This window comes from Podarcis vaucheri, assembly GCF_965113315.1.
Source record: "Podarcis vaucheri genome assembly, chromosome: 1".
Lineage (NCBI taxonomy): Eukaryota > Metazoa > Chordata > Lepidosauria > Squamata > Lacertidae > Podarcis > Podarcis vaucheri.
Genome location: NC_138759.1, coordinates 102,550,014 through 102,570,027, shown reverse-complemented (window position 1 = coordinate 102,570,027; position 20,014 = coordinate 102,550,014). Strand labels below are relative to the sequence as shown.

At 40.3% G+C, this 20,014-nt stretch overlaps 1 protein-coding gene across 5 annotated transcripts in view; it reads right to left on the bottom strand.

The window, feature by feature from the left end:
* Positions 1 to 10,579: 10,579 nt before the first annotated feature.
* The window catches only part of KYNU (kynureninase), a 91,937-nt gene continuing 82,502 nt past the window's right edge, over positions 10,580 to 20,014 (bottom strand). For all 5 annotated transcript variants that reach the window (XM_082198998.1, XM_082198997.1, XM_082198995.1 and 2 more), the window contains 4 exons: positions 18,428 to 18,480; positions 16,763 to 16,848; positions 12,683 to 12,913; positions 10,580 to 10,919 (listed from right to left, as the gene is read on the bottom strand). In XM_082198998.1, the coding sequence (XP_082055124.1) occupies positions 10,776 to 10,919; positions 12,683 to 12,913; positions 16,763 to 16,848; positions 18,428 to 18,480 (514 nt within the window). In that variant the 3' untranslated portion in view covers positions 10,580 to 10,775. The remainder of the gene's footprint in view (positions 10,920 to 12,682; positions 12,914 to 16,762; positions 16,849 to 18,427; positions 18,481 to 20,014) is intronic.

Here is a 20,014-nt window from a genome sequence, read left to right as displayed (position 1 = left end):
AGAACACATTGCTTTTTGTTTCTAAGAAAACAACAGATGTAAGGAATAACATATCAAAACGCCATCTTATAGAATAAGATACATAAGCTAGGGAATAAATCATTTGCAAGGCAATACTTAAAATAGATTTTATTGTAATGTATGTGTATATTGTAGTGTGTGTGTGTGTACACACACATACATATATATGCCTATACTGCATAACACAAACAGTAACACATTATGAAAATTGCAGATCAAATAAAATGGTAGTGTATTTATAGTTGCAATCTTGCTGATAACCTTTCCCCAGCAATATTTGCTTTAAACTGAAATCCAGAGTTGTCTACATAGCTTTTGTAAGTGCAACAGCTCTAAATGTCTGCTTCAGCAGAAACCTTTTCTAGCAACTGACATATCCCTTTCCATATTATAAAGGAAAGTTTTCAGCCAAGTGAGGCAAATGTAAATTTGGGCTTCAGAAATTCAGATACACTAATATTTAAAGTCCCAATATACTGCCTATTTGGCACTAACTATTTGGCACTAACGCGGGTGGCGCTGTGGGCTAAAGCCTCAGCGCCTAGGGCTTGCCGATCGAAAGGTCGACGGTTCGAATCCCCGCGGCGGGGTGCGCTCCCGCTGCTCGGTCCCAGCGCCTGCCCACCTAGCAGTTCGAAAGCACCCCCGGGGGCAAGTAGATAAATAGGTACCGCTTACCAGCGGGAAGGTAAACGGCGTTCCGTGTGCGGCTCTGGCTCGCCAGAGCAGCGTTGTCACGCTGGCCACGTGACCCGGAAGTGTCTCCGGACAGCGCTGGCCCCCGGCCAATAGATGTGAGATGGGCGCACAAACCCCAGAGTCTGTCAAGACTGGCCCGTTCGGGCAGGGGTACCTTTACCTTTACCTTTATGATTATTTTATTCTATTTTGGAGAGCAGTGAGTGATAGGGTGACCGAGTGAAAGCTGATAGAGTCTGCACGTGCCCTGTGTAAGAACAGAATTTACTTATTTATTAATTTATCACACACCTTTCACCCTAAGGTCCCAAGGCGGGTTACAACATTATATAAAACACAATGTTAAAAACAGTTTATAATAACTTTCAATCACAAAAGTAAGGTGGGTCTTCAAATACGTGTATACCTCAAGTGTCAAAAGCCAGAGTAAAGAGGTGCAAAAGAGCTATTCGACAGTGGAACAGACTCCCAGGAGAGATGGTGGACTCTCCTTCCTTGAAGGTTTTTAAGCAGAGGTTGGATGGCCACCTGTCATGGATGCTTTAATTGAGATTCCTGCATTGCAGAGAGTTGGACTAGATGACCCTCCAAGTCCCTTCTAATTCTACAATGGACTATGAAAATACATATGGGGCAGTTGTTGTTGGTACCTTTGGTTGCATACGCTTCAGGTTACATACGCTTCAGGTTACAGACTCTGCTAACCCAGAAATAGTGCTTCAGGTTAAGAACTTTGCTTCAGGATGAGAACAGAAATCATGCTCTGGCGGCGCGGCGGCAGCGGGAGGCCCCATTAGCTAAAGTGGTGCTTCAGGTTAAGAACAGTTTCAGGTTAAGAACAGACCTCCAGAACAAATTAAGTCCTTAACCCGAGGTACCACTGTAAAACACATAGAGTTCATAAGGTGAATTGTGAGCAAGTATCTGATCTTTTATTCCTTCACGTAAAATAAGAAGCAAAGTTACACCCTTCCTCATCACTTCACTATGAGGTCAGCTGGATGCATATATGCTTTTTGAACTGGTAAGAAATAAGCACCTAAAATTATGATTCTTCAGCATTTCCCAATGTGTGAATTTAAAAGAGAGATATTGAAAGTAAATAGAAGATGACACCAGTTTCCCCTCTGGTCTTTTGAAGACTGAATGATTCTGCACGCATACATACGCTATTCTACACAAAACAGATTCTGAGCTAATTTTTTCTTAAGAGAGGCTTTAAAGTATAAAACTCATCAAACATCTTGTCCTCTGAGACAATGTCATCTAAGTTCAAAGAATGAACAGCCCTACAAAAACAATGTCTTATTTCACTGCATGTTTGAGTTGATGAAATTGAACTGTTTTTTATCTTTTCCGTAACTTTTTAAGCTTCCAAAGCTGAAAAGCAGTATTTTATATATTTATTAGCACATATGTAAAGATTTGCACCAGAAGGTAAAACATTTTAAATATTTTTCTGGGAGAGACTTTGTTTATGATTCAGGATTAACTCAAAAACAAAAGTTACACAAGTTATTCATGTTAATGAGGGCCCCTTTAATTATTTCTAATTTAGAGATGAATGAACTTCAAAAACATTTAAATTTGGTCAAGAATCTCACTGTATTTCCTTTCAACTGAGTGCTGTTTCAAAGGTAGCCAGCCCTTTTCCCTGTGCTAAGGTTTTGTTCATAGGATATCATATACTGTATAGATATTAAGAAAGAGCCACAATTTAGGCTCCCATGAGTGAACTGTTCCACTTCTCCACTTATCTGTTATGCCTGGAAATGGATAAGAGATAACAAGAGGAAGCTCCCACTTCACCATCGGCTCTCCATGGGATTGTGGACATAATATAATCTCTCATCCTGAATGTGACAACTGTAAAACTGCAGTGAGGATCTATAAGAATTTGCAGGCCATTCACTTCCCCCAGTCTGAGCCTCCCTCTTTCTGCAAACGAATGGGTGGAATCGCCATGCCACCTTCTGCTGTCAGGTTTTGGAGATGCGCCTTTCCTACAGCTGCAGCTTTGAGGGCATCTTCTAGCAAGGTAGCTATCTTTTAGGAAGAAGAATTACAGTTTAACCTCACCCAGCAGTCACAGGCTACAAGGGCTAGCAGCTGCCTTTCCTTCCAGCAGAACCTTGATACTTTTCAGCACATGAGAGAAATGAGTGCCTAAACTGGGCTACCATGTGTAAAAACCTAGCATATAAGGAGAAAAGCTTCTAATCCACTCCTTCCTGTTCAAGATCTCCACTTGCAGGTGGTTTTTAAAAAACCTGCAATACAGAAGAGCATTGAAAATGTGAACCTACTGTTACATTTCACTCTACTACCTTTCTGCTGCCTGTACCAACTACAGTAGTACCTCAGTTTATGAACATAATCCATTTCAGAAGTCCGTTCTTAAACTGAAAACGTTCTTAAACCAAGGCACGCTTTCCCTAATGAGGCCTCCCACTGCCGGTGCCCTTCCACCGCTCGGATTCCGTTCTTAAACCGAGGTAAAGTTCGCAAACTGGGACACTATTTCCAGTTTTGCAGAGTTTGTAAACCGAATCGTTCTTAAAAAGGACTGTTCTTAAACCGAAGTACCACTGTATTCTTGGGGGGGAAATACATACAAAACTTGTATTTTAGGGGAAAGTGCATATAAAAAATATGTACCATTTTAAACTAATATTTTATAGGTGGTTGAAGGGATGCAAAACTGGCTTGAAATGGAAACAAGCTGATTCATCCATCCCTGCTTAAAAGTGCAATCTTGTTACATATCCCTGCAGAAGCAAAATACCATTGAGATCAACGGGATTATTCCCAGGTAAGTAGGCAAAAGATTGCAGCTTCAGGATTATTCCCAACGCTAGTCCAATTCAGAGCAGACCCATTGAAACCAATGGGCATAAGCTAACATTAGACCATTCCTTTCAATGGGTCCACTGCAATTCGACTACCCACTGCATCTTTTTGTACTGATGTGCTTTGGCCTCAGATTAGGGCACACAGGAATTAAGGGCTGACTAAATGCCTTAACTTTTCCCACAGCCTTTTGTACTGTACTACCATGACACAAATTCTACCTGCCTGTTGTCTCAATAGTGACTATAGCATATGTCCTTACTTTAAAATACCTGTAATTTCCCCCCATACAGGGCTAGAATCACATTCTGATGTGCTAGTACAATACTTGCAGGGAATTTGTCAAATGGATTAACAGCCATGTGGGTTGGCAACTGCCATTGTAGTGCCCCCAATTTGTTGTACTATAACTCCCATTATCCCTAACCATTGGCTATACTGGCTGGGTCTCATGAGAGACACGGTCCATCATCTGAGCACCTACGTCTGCCTTATACACAGAAGAACACTCATTAGTTTAACTGCTGGAGATGGGTACATATATCCACCAAGGCGAGTAAATAACTTCATATTTGTATTCTTCTAAGAGGTACCATGTAAAAAGATTTGTTGGAGGTACGTGTGATTTTGTCACCTTTCTAACACACATTTTGTCATATATATAAAAAATCTAAGTATTTTGTGCATATATTGATTACATGCATACACCCCTCCAAAATAACACTCAAAAAACTTCTGGAAGGCACATTTTGAATGTGTGATCCATTCCTAGAGGGGTTTTTTTTTGTAAAGCTGTTTCATATTATTTGATTAATGGCTGAAAATTGGAATACAAAGATAAAGGGAACTTTGAAATTCATACCTTGGAGTATTAAACTGTACTTTGGAGTAGATGTAAATGTCAGAGAGGGAAAAGATCTAATGAACTCTTTATTGGCAAAATATAGCTCTGCATCTGCACTGAATTTAAAACTTTTTTTTTTTTTTGCAAAGCATATGATTTCAGTCTTAAAATAACCATTGAGAAGTTTTCTTACTATTGTTATGAGTTTGGGGAGTTAAAGTGAATGCCAGGCTCCTCTAATCCCTGGATCCAGCAAGTGTTACAATTTAATCAAGGCTTCTAATTCTTGGAATAGCCAGGCTAGCCTCCTGGTGATGGTGAAAGCCTGGGTAATGAGCCATTAAGGGGGATTAAGGGGCTTTGTGTGAGACAGCAAATGGGTGGGGGCCCCTTCCCCAACAGATAAAGCGAGATTTCAGAGTTTTAGAGACGGATGTGACCTAGACATAAACCAGCGAGCTGGAGAGTGTGTCTGAGCAATGTTTGATTTCTGTTTGAATCCAGGGCTATGGCTATGGGACAAACGAGCCTTTTGGGGTGTTAGTGCTGTGAACCCCTCCACTGTAGGTTCAAGTTGTATATATGTATAAATAAGTCATGTAATATAAAGATACCACAGTCTGTGCTGTGCTGTCTTTGCAAAAACAAACACAAACTCTGGATAAGCGCCTGAAACCCTGGAATCTTGCATCACTCAAGAGATTGGGGCGATATGCAACACTATATTGACCCTCGTCTATTACAATTAAATGCATTTAAGAGCTGTGCAGATAGATCACTTTGGCGATGTAGAAGTTGCAGAAACTGGTAGTGAATACAACCAGAAGTGATGACTATTACTTCATAAAACTACCGTATTTTTCGGCCCATAGGGCGCACCGGCCCATTGGACGCACCTAGGGGTTTTTTTGGGGGGGATAAAGAAAAAAACATTTATTCCCCCCCCCCAGGCGCGGGGCTGGGGCAGGGGAAGCCTGAGCTTCCCCAGCCCCCAGAACAGGAAGCTCTCCGCAAGCCTTGGGAGACCGGCGCGACTTCCTGCCGGGCTCCCACGCCTTGCGGATATCTGCCTGAAGCCCAAACCAGGTCAGGGAACAGCGGGATGGCGGCGCTGCGCCTCCCCGCTGTCCCCCAGCTTGGGGAACCGAAGCCAGGGGCGTGCTCTCCAGGCTTCAGCGAAAGCCTGCATTCGCCCCATAGGACGCACACACATTTCCCCTTCATTTTTGGAGGGGGAAAAGTGCGTCCTATAGGGCAAAAAATACAGTATTTTCTTTTTAGGACCCCAAGTTTTAATCCCCCCCCCCGATCTCTTTCCTGCCACAATAATAGCTTCAGGATTTAAATCCGGTGCTGTTATTGTGACTTCAAAGCTTTTAAAAAAACTGCAGTTGAATGAAGCAGTTCATCTGTCATTATTCAAAGAAGAAGCAATTATGATGAAATAAAGATAGAATTCCATGGAGAAATGCCCCAATCAATTTTCACTTATATTTAACAGGAAACATAAAATGATGCATAGAATAGTACATTTATGTTAGTTTTTTAAAAAATAAAAACATGCTGTGAATGTAAAAAATAGGAATTGCTGATCTTTATCAAGTTCATCGTACAACTGCAGGAGCCATATAAATAGATTTCACAAATATTGACAAAAAGATCACTTTGAAGGGAACAATTTCACATTAGGTGAGGAAACAAAACTATTTCCATATTCTAGATTTGTTTGGATTGTCCATTCCCATGAGGACTACTTCAGAAACCACAATTTTCTGATATCTAGATAAGCTATGGGCAGGAGAATGTAAGTTTCCTGTGAAACATGGCCTGGGTATTTTTTTCAAAATGGTTTCTTGATTGGCGCACGTGTGGCACAAACATATCTGTACTGCAGTTCACCTATCATGTTAAATCTATTAATGCAGATTTTGAATGCAAAGAAAACTGCTTGCCAAGCAGCACAAGGGTTGCTTTTAAATGATTACTGATAACATGCAAAGTGGGGTTTTTCTTTTCTAAGTTAGCGAAGCATTAACTTGACTTTGTTTGGTTGGGTCTCAATATTCTAATACAATATGATGTAGGTAGTGATGAAGTAAATGCGAACAAGCAGAAAAAGTTTGTCACCATGCCTGAAAACGTGGTTGTAGATGATTTTACAACATTCCTATATTTATTGCATAAGATTTATATAACACTTGACTGTAAAAAAAAAAAGTGGTTATCCATCCTGTTCTTTTTTCCACTCAAGTGTTCCATTTTTCTTTTTAGTCATGAAAGTATTATTTCATCAGAAGTCCATTTTTTTTAGTTAAACAATGATATTTAAATGAGTTGCTTGTGATAGAGGTATGAAAACGTATGTTTTATTTGACTCGAACAGGTTGTTTTTCTTGTTATTCCAGTTATCGTAACACAAAGCTTTAGAAATAAAAGCCTGAAACATTTATTTTCTGTGCTGCAGCTCTTCTGGGATATCTACTCTCAGCAAATAATATGTAAAATGCTGACACCTAATGTTAAGTTTGAGTATTTTCCTTGAGATGCATTTTCTAACAATTTTAGGAAGAAAAATGCTGTTCTGCAGCTGGTATAAAATACCCCCCCAAAAGGCCCATGGCTGACATCAAAGCTTTGGGAAGCTCTGTTGCATCATCTTCCAGTCAGTTGTAGGTACACATTCAAGGTGAGCACAACACTTGAAGAAGCATAAAGTATGTTTCAGCTATTTTTTTACACCCCCAAGAACCTATATACAATTCCTGATGCCTCAGTGTTAAATAATCCCAGGAAACTGAGATGAGAAAGACTTGTCTCAAGCTTTGAAAAGCTTCTGCCCATCACAATTGTATTGGACCATGCGAACTACTGGTCTGAGCTAGCAGCTCATATATTCTAGGAAAATGGCAGTGTTGAGATATGAAGGCATCATTTGACAAAGCAATAAAACCATCCCATTCTTCTCTCTCCGGCTTCTTCAAGCTGGGGAACTACAGTTCTGACATAGATTCTACAGAGTAGCAGAACCAGTCCCAGACTCCCAGTGGATTTATATGGTAAATGTGAACACACAAAAAGTTCTGTGCTTACAGTGTCAGCACTCAAGTCTGCAACAGGTCTTTAACTAGTGACTGCAGGACTGTCAAACACAGGCTCACCTGTGTACCAGCCCCTGCACAAAGGAGAAAACTACAAGGAAATCAGTCAAGGAAACATGGTGAGAGTGAGTCAGGTAAGTGCCCATTGACCCCTTATGAACAATTTCCCCTCATATATAACCTTGTCCTGCAATTGCGCTTCTCAGAGTCACTGCCCATACCACTTGTCCCAAAGGTACACTTAGCTCGTACTAGAAACTGAACCCTCTGGAATCAATTACCAGCTGAAATTAAACAATTACTTAGTGTCTTGATATTTAGGTGGCTGCTGAAGATTCTCTCTGTGTTTGTGTGTGTGGGCACGTGTGTGTGTAGGCTTTCCTTGGTTACTCAGTTTTTTTGAAATTTTACTTGTAGAACTATATAAATGGTTTTATTGAGTTTTAGAGTCTAATCTTTTGTATTTTGTCTTACTGTACTGTACACTGTTTCTGGGGTGTATGGGGTGTTAGGGAAGGGGTAGTACTTCTGGTGGAGGAGACATCATGCTCCTTCTGGGCTAGTTTCACCACCTTTGGTCCCCACCATGCACTCAACTCTCACCTGTGGATCCTAGAAGCTGTAAAACCCCAGGAAATGGCTTTGGCTGGCTGGTTAAACCAGGTGAGGGTAGCCTATGGGTCTCAAACTCTTGGTGAATTAGGGACTTCCCCTGCATATGAATCTGGCGGATTGAGTGGATGAGACCAGTAGTGGGACAAATGGTAAAAGAAGTTGGTTACAGTGCATGTTGCAGACGGAAATGTGGGCAGATGGGGCTCACCAACCTGGGAAGGTAGCCCAGCTAGGAGAATGAAAACTCTGATCTTAAACCTCTGCTGCCTTGCAGCTATACTCATTTGTGAGGAAGGCTTCAGGAGTAAGGTAAGTAAAAGTAAGGTAAAGGACCCCTGGACAGTTAAGTCCAGTCAAAGGCAACCATGGGGTGCAGAGCTCATCTCGCTTCAGGCCGAGGGAGCCAGCATTTGTCTACAGACAACTTTCCACTTCTGGCACAACAGAACACCGTGACAGAAGCCAGAGTGCACGTAAATGGTGTTTACCTTCCCGCCGCAGCGGGTACCTATTTATCTGCTTGCACTGGCATGCTTTCTAATTGCTAGGTTGACAGAAGTTGGGACAGAGCAATGGGAGCTCACTCTATCGTACGGATTCAAACCACGACCTTCTGATCAACAAGCCCAAGAGGCTCAGTGGTTTACACCACAGCGCCACCCGCATCCCTGCTTCAGGAGTAAACCCCAAGGAAAAATCTGTACCCACTGCTTTGTGGGACATCTTCAGGAAAATAAAAGGCTAAGGAGTTACACAAATCCAGAGTAGACTCCCTAAGATGGTTGGATGGTGTCTTATACACTTCCTTCTGGCAACTCCTGCAGCCAAGCTGGTACCAAATTTATTCCTGTGGACCACATCAGCAAGGCCGAGGGGGGTGGGTCTTGTTATCTGAACAGCCCAGGACCTCCAAACACACTGCCCAGGCTTGTGTCCTGAAGGGGCCAGTTCAGTGCTGCTAATGCAGCAAAAACAATGCAGAAGGCAGCCGTTATTGTTATTCTCCATTGGTTTGACTTTACTACCTGCTGTAACTAAAAATGCAAATTTCCAGAGTTACAATTCTGCAAAAAAAAAAAAAGTTTGCTTTTTAAAAGTTACTCTTTAAAGTCCTCATTTTCCTCATTATTTAATAAGTGGCATATATGGAATGTTATACAGCACAGTAAGTTATCATAGGCTTCCTGGGGCTTATTCACACATGGTATCAGCAGTACACTGAAAATGTTGTAAGAATACCCATGTAAATTAAGTATTGGCAGAGAGCTGTCTTATACAAATACATCCATTCAGAACTGGCTATAGCATCATGGCTGAATTCAAACACAAACCCAGATAATTTTTATGAATATCCAGTAAGCGTTCAGAAAAAAAACGTATTAAAAAGGACTAAAGGATCACCAGCTATCTAGATACCATGTCACCAAGACTTACCAGAACTGTGCTCTCCACCTTTCCTTTGTCTTCACACTCAACTCATTTTGCCATATTTCTCTCATACAAAATGTATACTTTATAGATTATAGTTCCCCATATGCAACATATTGGGGGAGGGGGAACCCCTGAAGTACAAGATTAAAGCAAAGTTTGTTACAGTGGGATAAAGTGAGTATGGTGCAATATACACTGATGGTTGATGTACAAAATGTTGGTCTCTTGTTGCTCCTTACATATTCAGACAGCATAATGTCTAAATATTTTTCAGATGGCCCAGTGATTAGACGGATATGGTGGTGGATTACAGTGACAGTTTACTAAGCAGCATACATTTGCCTCAATCATACCACATCTGGTGCACTTACAGGATAAGCCCATGATTCTACACTGAATTAGGAGTCAAGCCCCACTTGCTTAATGAAAGTGTTTCACAATCACTGAGCACGTTGAAGAACAAAACAGTAGGATGCCTCAGCATTCCAGAAGATTGGCATTCTTTTAAAACCAATGTCAGAGGTACGATGTCAACACATATACCTTGATGACCACAAGAGCACAAATAGATATAGACCAGGATCCCCCTGGATCTGTTCTTCTAAAGAAGCAGGCTTCTGGGCCATTATTTTGCCTGGGTATCCAGGGGAGCTGTAAATCCTTCATAAACGGCTATAAGTGAGCAAAGCAACTCAGCAGAAGGTTTGTGAGAAACGCTAAATACATTTAAACAAAAGTTGAGATGTCTAAAACTTAAGTCATTTGTGAATTCTTAAATTCTACTTAGATGTTTATGAATACAATTTCAGCGCAAATTAAAATCCAATGCAGGTTATATCCACAGAGTTGTATATAGTGCCTTATTCCACACAGTGACATTAGACAAAGATTAGGTTTGCAGCTGTCTTTCTGTTTCGCCTGTCAGAAGTAAACCAGAATTATCTAAATGAAGAAAGTATCTAGAATGCTAAAGACTAACCCTATTAAAATACATAAAGCATATTAATTTATGGAGCCCAAATAAGTAGAAATAATGAGTTTTAATAAAAAGTGTATCTATTGTAAATAACTATCCAAGCAAAATTAATCTTTTGGGGCAAATGGATGGAATACATATAGCCCAGCCCAAGAGAAACAAACAAACAAACAAAAATTGCTCAGAAGCATTGATGCATCTTAGTAAGAGATTAAAAAGTATAGCTGCACCGTCAGTAAGATCAGGAAAGTGCTGCAGTGTTTGTTCTTTGCTTTACAGATGCCATTGCAGATCCCAGGATTTCAATAAATCTGTGCACGTCATGGAAAGAATTGTAGAGAGGAACGGGGGCAACACGGAGAGCATTGGGTTCCCGAATGTCACACTGCAAAACAGCCAATAAACATCTAGCAAATTAATATAGCTTCATATTTGTTTGCCAAACTCCAAAAGCAGCAAAGCTAACATAAAGTTTGTGCTCCTGTTATAATGCTGGCCAAATGCAATGCTTTCTCCCATTTCTGGCCCATATAAACTGAGAATAGAGGGGAAAGATGGAGAGCTAGGGTTCTTGGTATTGATTTTTCCATGGTATATTTTACAGTGCAATTCTATATAGGTTTACTCAAAGAAGTAAGTCTCATGTTTAATGCGGCTTGCTGCTATGTAACTAAGTGTAGGGTTGGGATGTTAAAACCACAATAAGCCTTTTTTTTTAGAAGGGAAGGTAGATACTAATTCATGTTTTGCCATTCCAAGCTGAAAAATCAGGGGGACAAGGGGAAGAGAAATTAATACAAATGAGTTATTATGTGATATTTGGAAACTAGTTGCTATATGCATCAGAATGTTTTCAGAGACCTCTGAGCTCTGGCATAGTCACACCCTATGCCAGAGGACAAGGACCAATGCAGAAATAAAGGAATAAGAAATCCCATTGCTTTAGGAGCCCAGATTGTCATTTCCTACACAGGGAAGATGTAGGAAACTAATAGTCATGTGTCTAATCAGTTAATACTGATTTTCAGGATTGGGTTCTTAAAAGAAAAGGGAATTGTGGTGGTGGCCCCCAAAGACCTGCTGTTCTAGAATGTTGGTGCTCTGGGATTCTGAGAATTCTTGTGAGGAAAAGGGATTGTGGGTGGGAAATATAGTGGCAGTGGAGAGCAAGAATGATAAAGTAGGTCAGGTCAGGGAAGCTGCCTCTGACTTTGTGCATTACATTATCTTACAAATAAGCAATAGCTGAGAGACTGTCATGGCAGCATATTATTGAAACACATAGGCACATACCGCCCTTTCAAATGATACGTTAAGAAGCCATTTCTAGTAGATTGTAAAAACATCTCACTTTTGTTTTGTCAGTGGCTAGCAAGATATGAGGAAGGTGACAAGCGGGACCCCCTCTTTCCTGGGCAGATGCCTTCACAGTTTCGTTTCCCCTTCCATAGCACACAACTACTCTTAATCTTAATGCTGTGGATTTGCTTCAGATCCTTTTCTCCAACTAGTCCCTTCTTGCCTCAGTTTTCCATTTCCTCTGTCTTCTACTCTCAACTCCTTTTGAACTACACTCTCTTCTAACTACTCAGCCCATTACTCACTCTTCTGCATTCTACCTTCAGCCTCCTCACCTCTACAGTTCCTGTTTGGGACCTCTCCCCAGTCTTTAATCTATTCCTGTGCAAGATTTTAATCCTAGCCCAACTGGCAACTTTCTGTTCTCTTCCAGAAGCTGAACTGCAAACTGTTTAGTTCTGTGAGCGTTCCGGGCCATCACACCAGCTCAGTTAATCAGTGCCACTACTATAAGTCCAATACAATATAGACAGCTTCAAAAGTGATTTGAATTAAGCCTTAAAATGCTCAAGATAGTCAAGTGATACCTTTTCTTGCATGCACACATTTATTTTTGCTGGGGAAGTCTACAATAAAGGTATCACCTTATATATTTTATTTTGTTTGTCCCCCAGGGCAAACATAATAACACCACCATAAACCAATTTATGTGTTTTGAAGAACCATATCGGTATTCTGATTCCCCCTCTTCCTTCTGACCTAAGCAGCGGTGAATAGAAGCAATTCTAGAATTATCACACAGCCCACTATCTTTGTTAAATAAAGCAATGCGAAGCCTTGGTTACTTACAGCGACACCTCTTTTTTCCAACTCTTTAAAAATATCCTTAATTGGAACTGAAAAGACCAGTGTGAGCTGGCATCCTCTTTCTTCAATTTGGGAAGGCGTGATTATTCTTACAAAGGGCTGCTCGGGGTCATTTGTATCTTCACTATAGTAATGCTTTATCAAATATTCCAAGTAACCAGTCAGAAGAATGGATTTCCTTCTCAGGAGTTTCATTGTAGTTTGACCAAATACCTATATTTAAAATAAAAACAGACAACTACATCATTGCAGCAAAACAAAGAGAGCCCAGACAAATGTAAACTGCATCCTTCTCTACAAAGCCTATATCCTATGATCTACTTTAGCTTTGCAAAAAGTGACTTTTGAGTATTGTAAGATAAAAACTTAGTATCAGAAATAAAGCCAGTCATTTTAATGAAAGTAGATATATCTGCACCTGAGTGCACAAGAGCACTCATATGGTTGGGAAGAACATTTGTGAACATAAATGTATGAATGCCGTTGTGAGTTTCATTCTCAAGCTGTCCAGAATATGCAGATGCTGTGCTCAGGAGAAAAATGTTTTCTCTCAGTAATCCTTATAAGAGCAATGCAAACTAGGTCAGAAATGTTATCCTCATAGTACAGCTATATTTAAAGTCCCTTCTTCTGGTCCCCGTTTTGGCTGATGCGAGATGGGTAATGACTGGTGATAGTGGCTTCTTGGTGGTGCTATCCTAGGGAGATTTTCCTGGTTCTAAGTCTGTTCTATTTTTTGGCACCAAGCAAAGATCTTTTCATTATCATCTAATGAAATTGTTGTTTCAATCTGATTGCTGTAGTTCCAAGGAAGAACAGACGCATCCCTAGAAAGGAACGACTAGGGATGGGAGAATCTTTCAGTTTATGTTCTTCTCTGTTTCTTATTTTCCAATCTTAAATTCATTTCTACACATTCTCACATCACTCTGAATTTTTTCTTTAAATGTCATGAAAATTCACCAGAATTGTAGTGTGAATTTCTACCTAATATACTCAATGTAAGCAATCCTGCCTAATATAAACATCTTCCAAAGCAGTTTCCCCTAATCTAACACATTTTCTCTTATTTTTGCTAAAGTTTACATTTTTATGCACACTTGACTCTAGTACATGCATTTTTTTGCATATACATTCCTTAGCTGAAGAACTGTGCTACAAAATTTGGAGAAGAGTGAATTTCAAGGATGGCCGTGTTCCAGTTTGAATATTGTTTCGGAAAGCAGTTAGGCAGGTTTGCCTTTAAATGTGAACTGAACTGAATTTCTCCCTCTTCCCTAGGAACAGCATAAGACGATTGTTTTTTGGAACTTGTACCCTACACTGCTTGGAGGGTGGCCTTGAGAATAAGAATGCCACCAGTTTAATGGCACTGAGACTTGTGGATGCACAAGGGGGTAAAAATATTGTGCACCTTTATGTAGAAGCTGCCTACGGTTGCAGAAACTTAGGGTTTCTTCTGCAAGATTAGGCCATATAAAGTCTATTCACTTGTGACTTTGCAAGGGGTGTGGGAATGCTGCCAGGAATAATGTCCCCACAACAAACATTCTCCCCTCGCAAAAGGCAAGAGATTGTCCTTGCTGTGCATTTACACTTACATTGCTTAGTATTTTCTTTAGAAGCTGTACCCTCTGTTTAATGCATCCCAGAGCAAGATGGGAAACAATTTTGCAAGCCATCTCTTGCCAGATACACATTCTATTTCACTGTACTACAGCAATTAGCACAAGGGAATCCTGACTGTGCCAAAAGAGGAACACAGGCGCAAAAAGGCAAGTCCATAGAAACTGATGAGCTCTCATTGCCTTTGACCCCCTGCCGTGGGCTAAATGGCTGCTCCCCCTCCCCCTTATGAACAGCACCATCTGGGTCAGAGCGGAGAAGCATCTCTAAGGTCACATAAAGTTTACAAAAATACAAGAGATGTTTAAGGACAAGCAAAATGAATTGCCAAACAGAAGAAAAAGTATTGCCGTGCCCCTTTGCAATTTTTCAGAGCAGGAAAAGCAAACAGTAAAATTACTGATAATTCTCTGGCTTTATTTATTTAGGACTGATGATAGCATTTAGAAAATTATTTTTCCCCCAGATGGATTCAGAATGTCCCTAACAGACAACTAAAGGCTGCAATGAATACAAGTACGTTTTAAAAACTTTGAATGTTGCAGGTTACAGAAAGTTATAAAATATTATTTTTCATTCAAATATGCATGCACTAAATTAGCATCTGACAGAAATCAGCATGTAAGTGGCATTATGAGTCAACATCATTATATAATCCCATCCTGAAGATCGCTGATGGTTTTCTGCAAACAAGCCAATTTCAGGAATCATCACAGAACACTAGACATTCTGTGCATGGAAATGACAATTGATAGAGGTCTCTCTTTTAAGCTCTGAGAAAATATTTTCCCCCTTAGGAACTCACATATGAGAAGGAAGTTGGGACAATAATGATTCCCTATCTCAAATATTGTTCCAAGATACATTATCCATTTCCATTGTATCTGTATTGGACGCACACTTTACTTCCTTGTAGAAACCTTGCAGATTCACAAGCGAAACTTTTAGAACACATTTAAATTTCGCATCTACCTTCATTTTGTTCTCCTGTGCATCAACTGATAAATCAAGCAAGGGAGCCATAAGGTCTTATTCTACATTATGGGTGACTGCTAGATGTATGTCAAGATACAAACATCTGTGGTCACATGCCTGGCCTTTTGGTACATAGTCCAGGTCAGTCTGCTAAGCAATGAACAGAAAAAATATAAAGGTATCTTGAAATGCAAGTGAAAATGACCCTGGAAATTTTATGAAATGAAGCAGTCTTACTTTGTAGCCATTATAAGAATGGGGGAAATGACCTAGTGACTTGGCACTATGTGTCTAGTAGTGTAAAACATTCAAAATTAAGTGATGTTAAGGAAGAGCAGATGGTTGTGATCCAAGATATGGCTAGTTCAAATTAATATTTGTAAGTCAGCCCCATAAGGCCGAGATGAATATTTTGAATGCCCATTCACAGCTGTGAAAGTTGGGACTGTTTTGGCTATTTTTCTCCATTGGGCATAAAGTAACTATTTTCAGGAGAAAGGGACTTACTGTGAGAAGTGATGTTGGCAGCACACCCACCCTCTCCACACAATTTCTTAACTTTAAACATACTGTACTTTTGTTGCCACTGAAAGCAATGACAATCCAGACAGCACATTCCTTGCCTGGGACAATGTACTAGGATACTGTTGGGGGAGAAGGGATGGTGACATCTACTACTGGCAGCAGCAAAATTATTTTATAAAGCAAGAAGAGGGGAAGGGGCACTGCTACTACTTTTCCTAGAAAATCCCAATGCACCAATCCCCCCCTTAATTCTGTATTTTCTTCTTTCTCTTTGCCCACAGCGCCACCCTATTTTCACTGGGAAAACATCCTTAAGGGACTTTCAGCTCACCAGTAGCTGTATACGACACCTATCTGACCTCTTTATTTCTTGCCAAAAAAATAAAAATCCACATGTGAACACACAAGTGCTGCTTTAGTATAAGTGACAACTAGCTGAAGACAGGTTCATTATTTTAAAAAAAGAATTCATGGTGCTAGAACATACTTCAGCTTTGTTTTAAAATTAATGCCTGTCTCTAGCATTCCATCAAGATGCTATTTCTGCTTTCTCCTCCTCCAAGCAAGTTATGTGGCACAAAATTATTATTATTATTATTATTATTATTATTATTATTATTATTATTATTATTATTACCCTGACCATATGGCTGGGTTTCTCCAGCCACTCTGGGGAAGGGAAGGAGTGGCATTTTTTTAAAACCATGGTAGAGGCAGCAACCAGGCAAGAATTCCAGTGTTCTCTTCACTGCTTTGCTACAAGCAGATGTTAAGGCTGGCAGTATATTCATAGCAGTGAGATCATCCTTTTTATATTACATTAGTCTTCAACCAGACTTTTTGTTTAACTGCTGTATAGAACACAATGTAGGTTAATACTACACAAATTGCTTCATTTGTTTGTACTTGATCTGTCATGAAAATGTAATTGCTCACCTCTAAACTAGCATGGAGGGCGCACACCAATAAAATCGAAGGGTTTGATAGTCGAAATCCATTGATGCCAGGGCTCAGTTGCAATTCTGCAAGATGAACACATTCTATTAGATCCCTAGCTTTTGTTTGTTCCCAGAACGAAGAACCAATCACTCACAGGGCTTCCATCTTGTCAGAAAGTACTTTTGGTTTTGTTAGCCCTCATCCAGTGTACCAAGGCATACAGGCATCATACATACAATGCATACAGCGTTGGTTAGGACCTGCATGCCCCCCTCCCCCCAAAAAATTTAGAGAAATATAGCTAAGCATTATCAACTTCACATATTGATGACACCAGGCTCCAAATCTCTACATAACTGCTCCCAACAGCTTCATATTGGAAGTTAAACTAGCTTTGGCAATGAAATGGTTCCCTATGGCAGAACTCCAGGGATTCATGGTATAATCACCTTATGCTCTTTGGATCCTGCCATAGGTAGGAGCAGAACCGTTGCAAAACAAAGCCTCTCAACTCTTTCCCACAGAGACAGCCTAATAAAACACCATAGTTCATTATATCAAAACCAGCCAAAATATTGAGTGGAAGCCACAGGGTTGCAGTCCTACCCCTCTCTCCATAAAGGTCAATGGGGCAACAGATTATGATTCAGTCCGTGAAATGGGCCTGAACCTATCCTGGGAAGGTTAAAGAGAATCAGTATCTTCCAAGAGTTGCTGCAGCTGAAGCACCTTCCTCAAAAAAAAGTATTAGCAATGAGTATTAGCTGTCAAAAGCCTTTGAGTCCAACATCGGTTTTTAAGGAGTAGATGCAATACCATCTTCTTCTTCACGGCAGTATATCCTTTTCCTCCACACAGTGAGACATTCACCACACCCTAGACCCACCTGACCACACCCAGCTCGCCTTTATTAGGCAAAGTGAGCAAATCAAGAAGGCTGACAGCTGCAACCACCTTGTTCACATTTTCAGGCCTCAAAAAATGAAACTGATCCCATAAAATGTGACCAGGTGGTGTGTTGGACACTTCATTTGTACCTGCACAACCAGAACATTCAAGTTCTTGTGAAGACTAATACTTTTATAATTCAAGTGCTTAGCAAACATGTCACAGCAATCTTCAGGGGGCGCCAACATCCCATTTATCAGGAGAGATGTTAACAAACCTCTCACCACTCAGAAAAACTCTGCTGGACAGCTACTTGAGAGTGCAATAGAAGCGGCAAAAGAAGCTTTCTTTGCCATCCCTGTTGCCGTGAAACAGGCAGAAGTTTATGCTCTAGTACATGTTAAGTCGTTGGAAATAATATATATATCTGACATGTTCTTGGCCTTCTCTATTTCTGGCCCAGGGATTTGTGGGACAAGGAATAATTGTTACTCACTATTACAAAAGCCTTTCAGCTCAGCAAATCACAACATAGCAAAATGATATAGCATCTTAAAAACATTTTAATATTGAGTCACCAGGCTGTAAAGTACAGCAACTCAAAAAATGACATAAAACTTCGCTCTGCAAAGGCCTGTTAAATCAGAAGTAGGAATGTGGCCTTCTTGGTCATTGTTTGTTCTTTTTATGGTTGGGGGGAAAGAATCTGATTATACAATCTATATAAACCATAAAATAAATCCTTACATAAAAATGAATATGAAATATACATACTGTTTTCCATGAGAAACCGGGTTTTGAAGTCATGACCCCACCATCCTACCAGCCTAAAAAGAAGGTAAAGGGGTAATAGCACAGTTGGTGACACAATAAAAATATTGTTGAATGAACAATATGACCAGTGTCAACATACACAGAAATGTACAGATGCTGATGAAGTTCTCTAGAGTCTGGCCTGGATGAGAGCTTCAGGGCCTTGAAAAGCTCAGCTCAATGAAGATACAAGCAGTGAAAATTCATTCCCCCCCCCCCCTGTTCAGAATAAAATCCAAGCTGGAGGAGCATTCCTGACTAATGCTAGCCCATCTGTTGCTCCCACACACAGACACACACCACCCAAACTCCTGAAATGACAGCTCTGTGAGGTCCGGACAAGTTTCCACTAGGACCTCATCCCGCGACAGGAAGCATTTGCAACCAGAAATCATGGAGCCTCAATAATTAACAGCTGTAAATGGCAAAATTCTGTCCAGACTTCTGCTGGCTGTGCAAAGCTGTCCGAGGCAGCCAAGGGATAGGGGAGGCCTGCAAATGATGAGGCAGCATATACAAAGATGGTTGAGGGGGAAGCCCCTTCCCACAGTGAACCCTCTTGGTCCACGGAACCTCTGCAGGGGGTGGACTTTCCAACCCAACTGGAGGATTTCAAGGCTGTAGCTCGTTTGTCTCAAATGCTTTATGTACAACCAGGAGAGAGCTCTCCTGACCACACAAGTTTGGGAGCAATTTCTGGCCATTTCTACAGGTGAGAAGGCCCTCAGAAGGTGCAGTGAAGTGACGTGAATCAGTTAATGATATCAGTACAACACAAGAGCCAGTCATGTTGTGCTGCAATGACAGACACTGTATTCCATCCTGAGAATATATTCTAAGCAACTCATGAGTTGCAGTGTGCCAGTGACTATTAGAATAAACTGTACCAAATAACATGTTGATTTTCTAAAACTTGTAATATTAATTTGGGGGGGATAATAGATTCTTTACAATCCTCTCTAATCTATAATGGAATGTCATTATAGACAACAAAGTTGAGAAACATCACACTACTGCTTAGTATTATTATGGCCATTCAAATTTCTATTGAAACCACTAACAAAATAATAGCTTTTGGTTATGACACAACACGGAATTGTCAAAATAAATATATAAAGCATCGTAAAATTAATGCCTGAGAGATTTTGTTCATGATGCTTTGAATCACATATGAAAACATCAGCAACCGTTTTACAGTTTCAAGCTACATTTTATATTTTACCATAAAACACAATGTTAGTACATATTCATGTTATTGCAACATCCCAACTAATTCAATTTTGCAGGTCTTGCATCATTTTAATAGGGTTAGTACAGCAAAAAAACAAAAACTCAATGATCTTGATGCTTCACAGAATGACGTTCTAAACTAAGGTCAAAAACACCAGAGCAAATAAACACTCTTTCAGAATGTCTACATGGACAATAGTAGCCTAACCATATGACAAATAAGATTCAGATCTTGGGTGCTGACCATGTTGAGGTCACTACACAACCCTAATTTTTCCTGTGGTGGTAGCTCTCCTGAGAGGGGAAGTGGGACAAAAT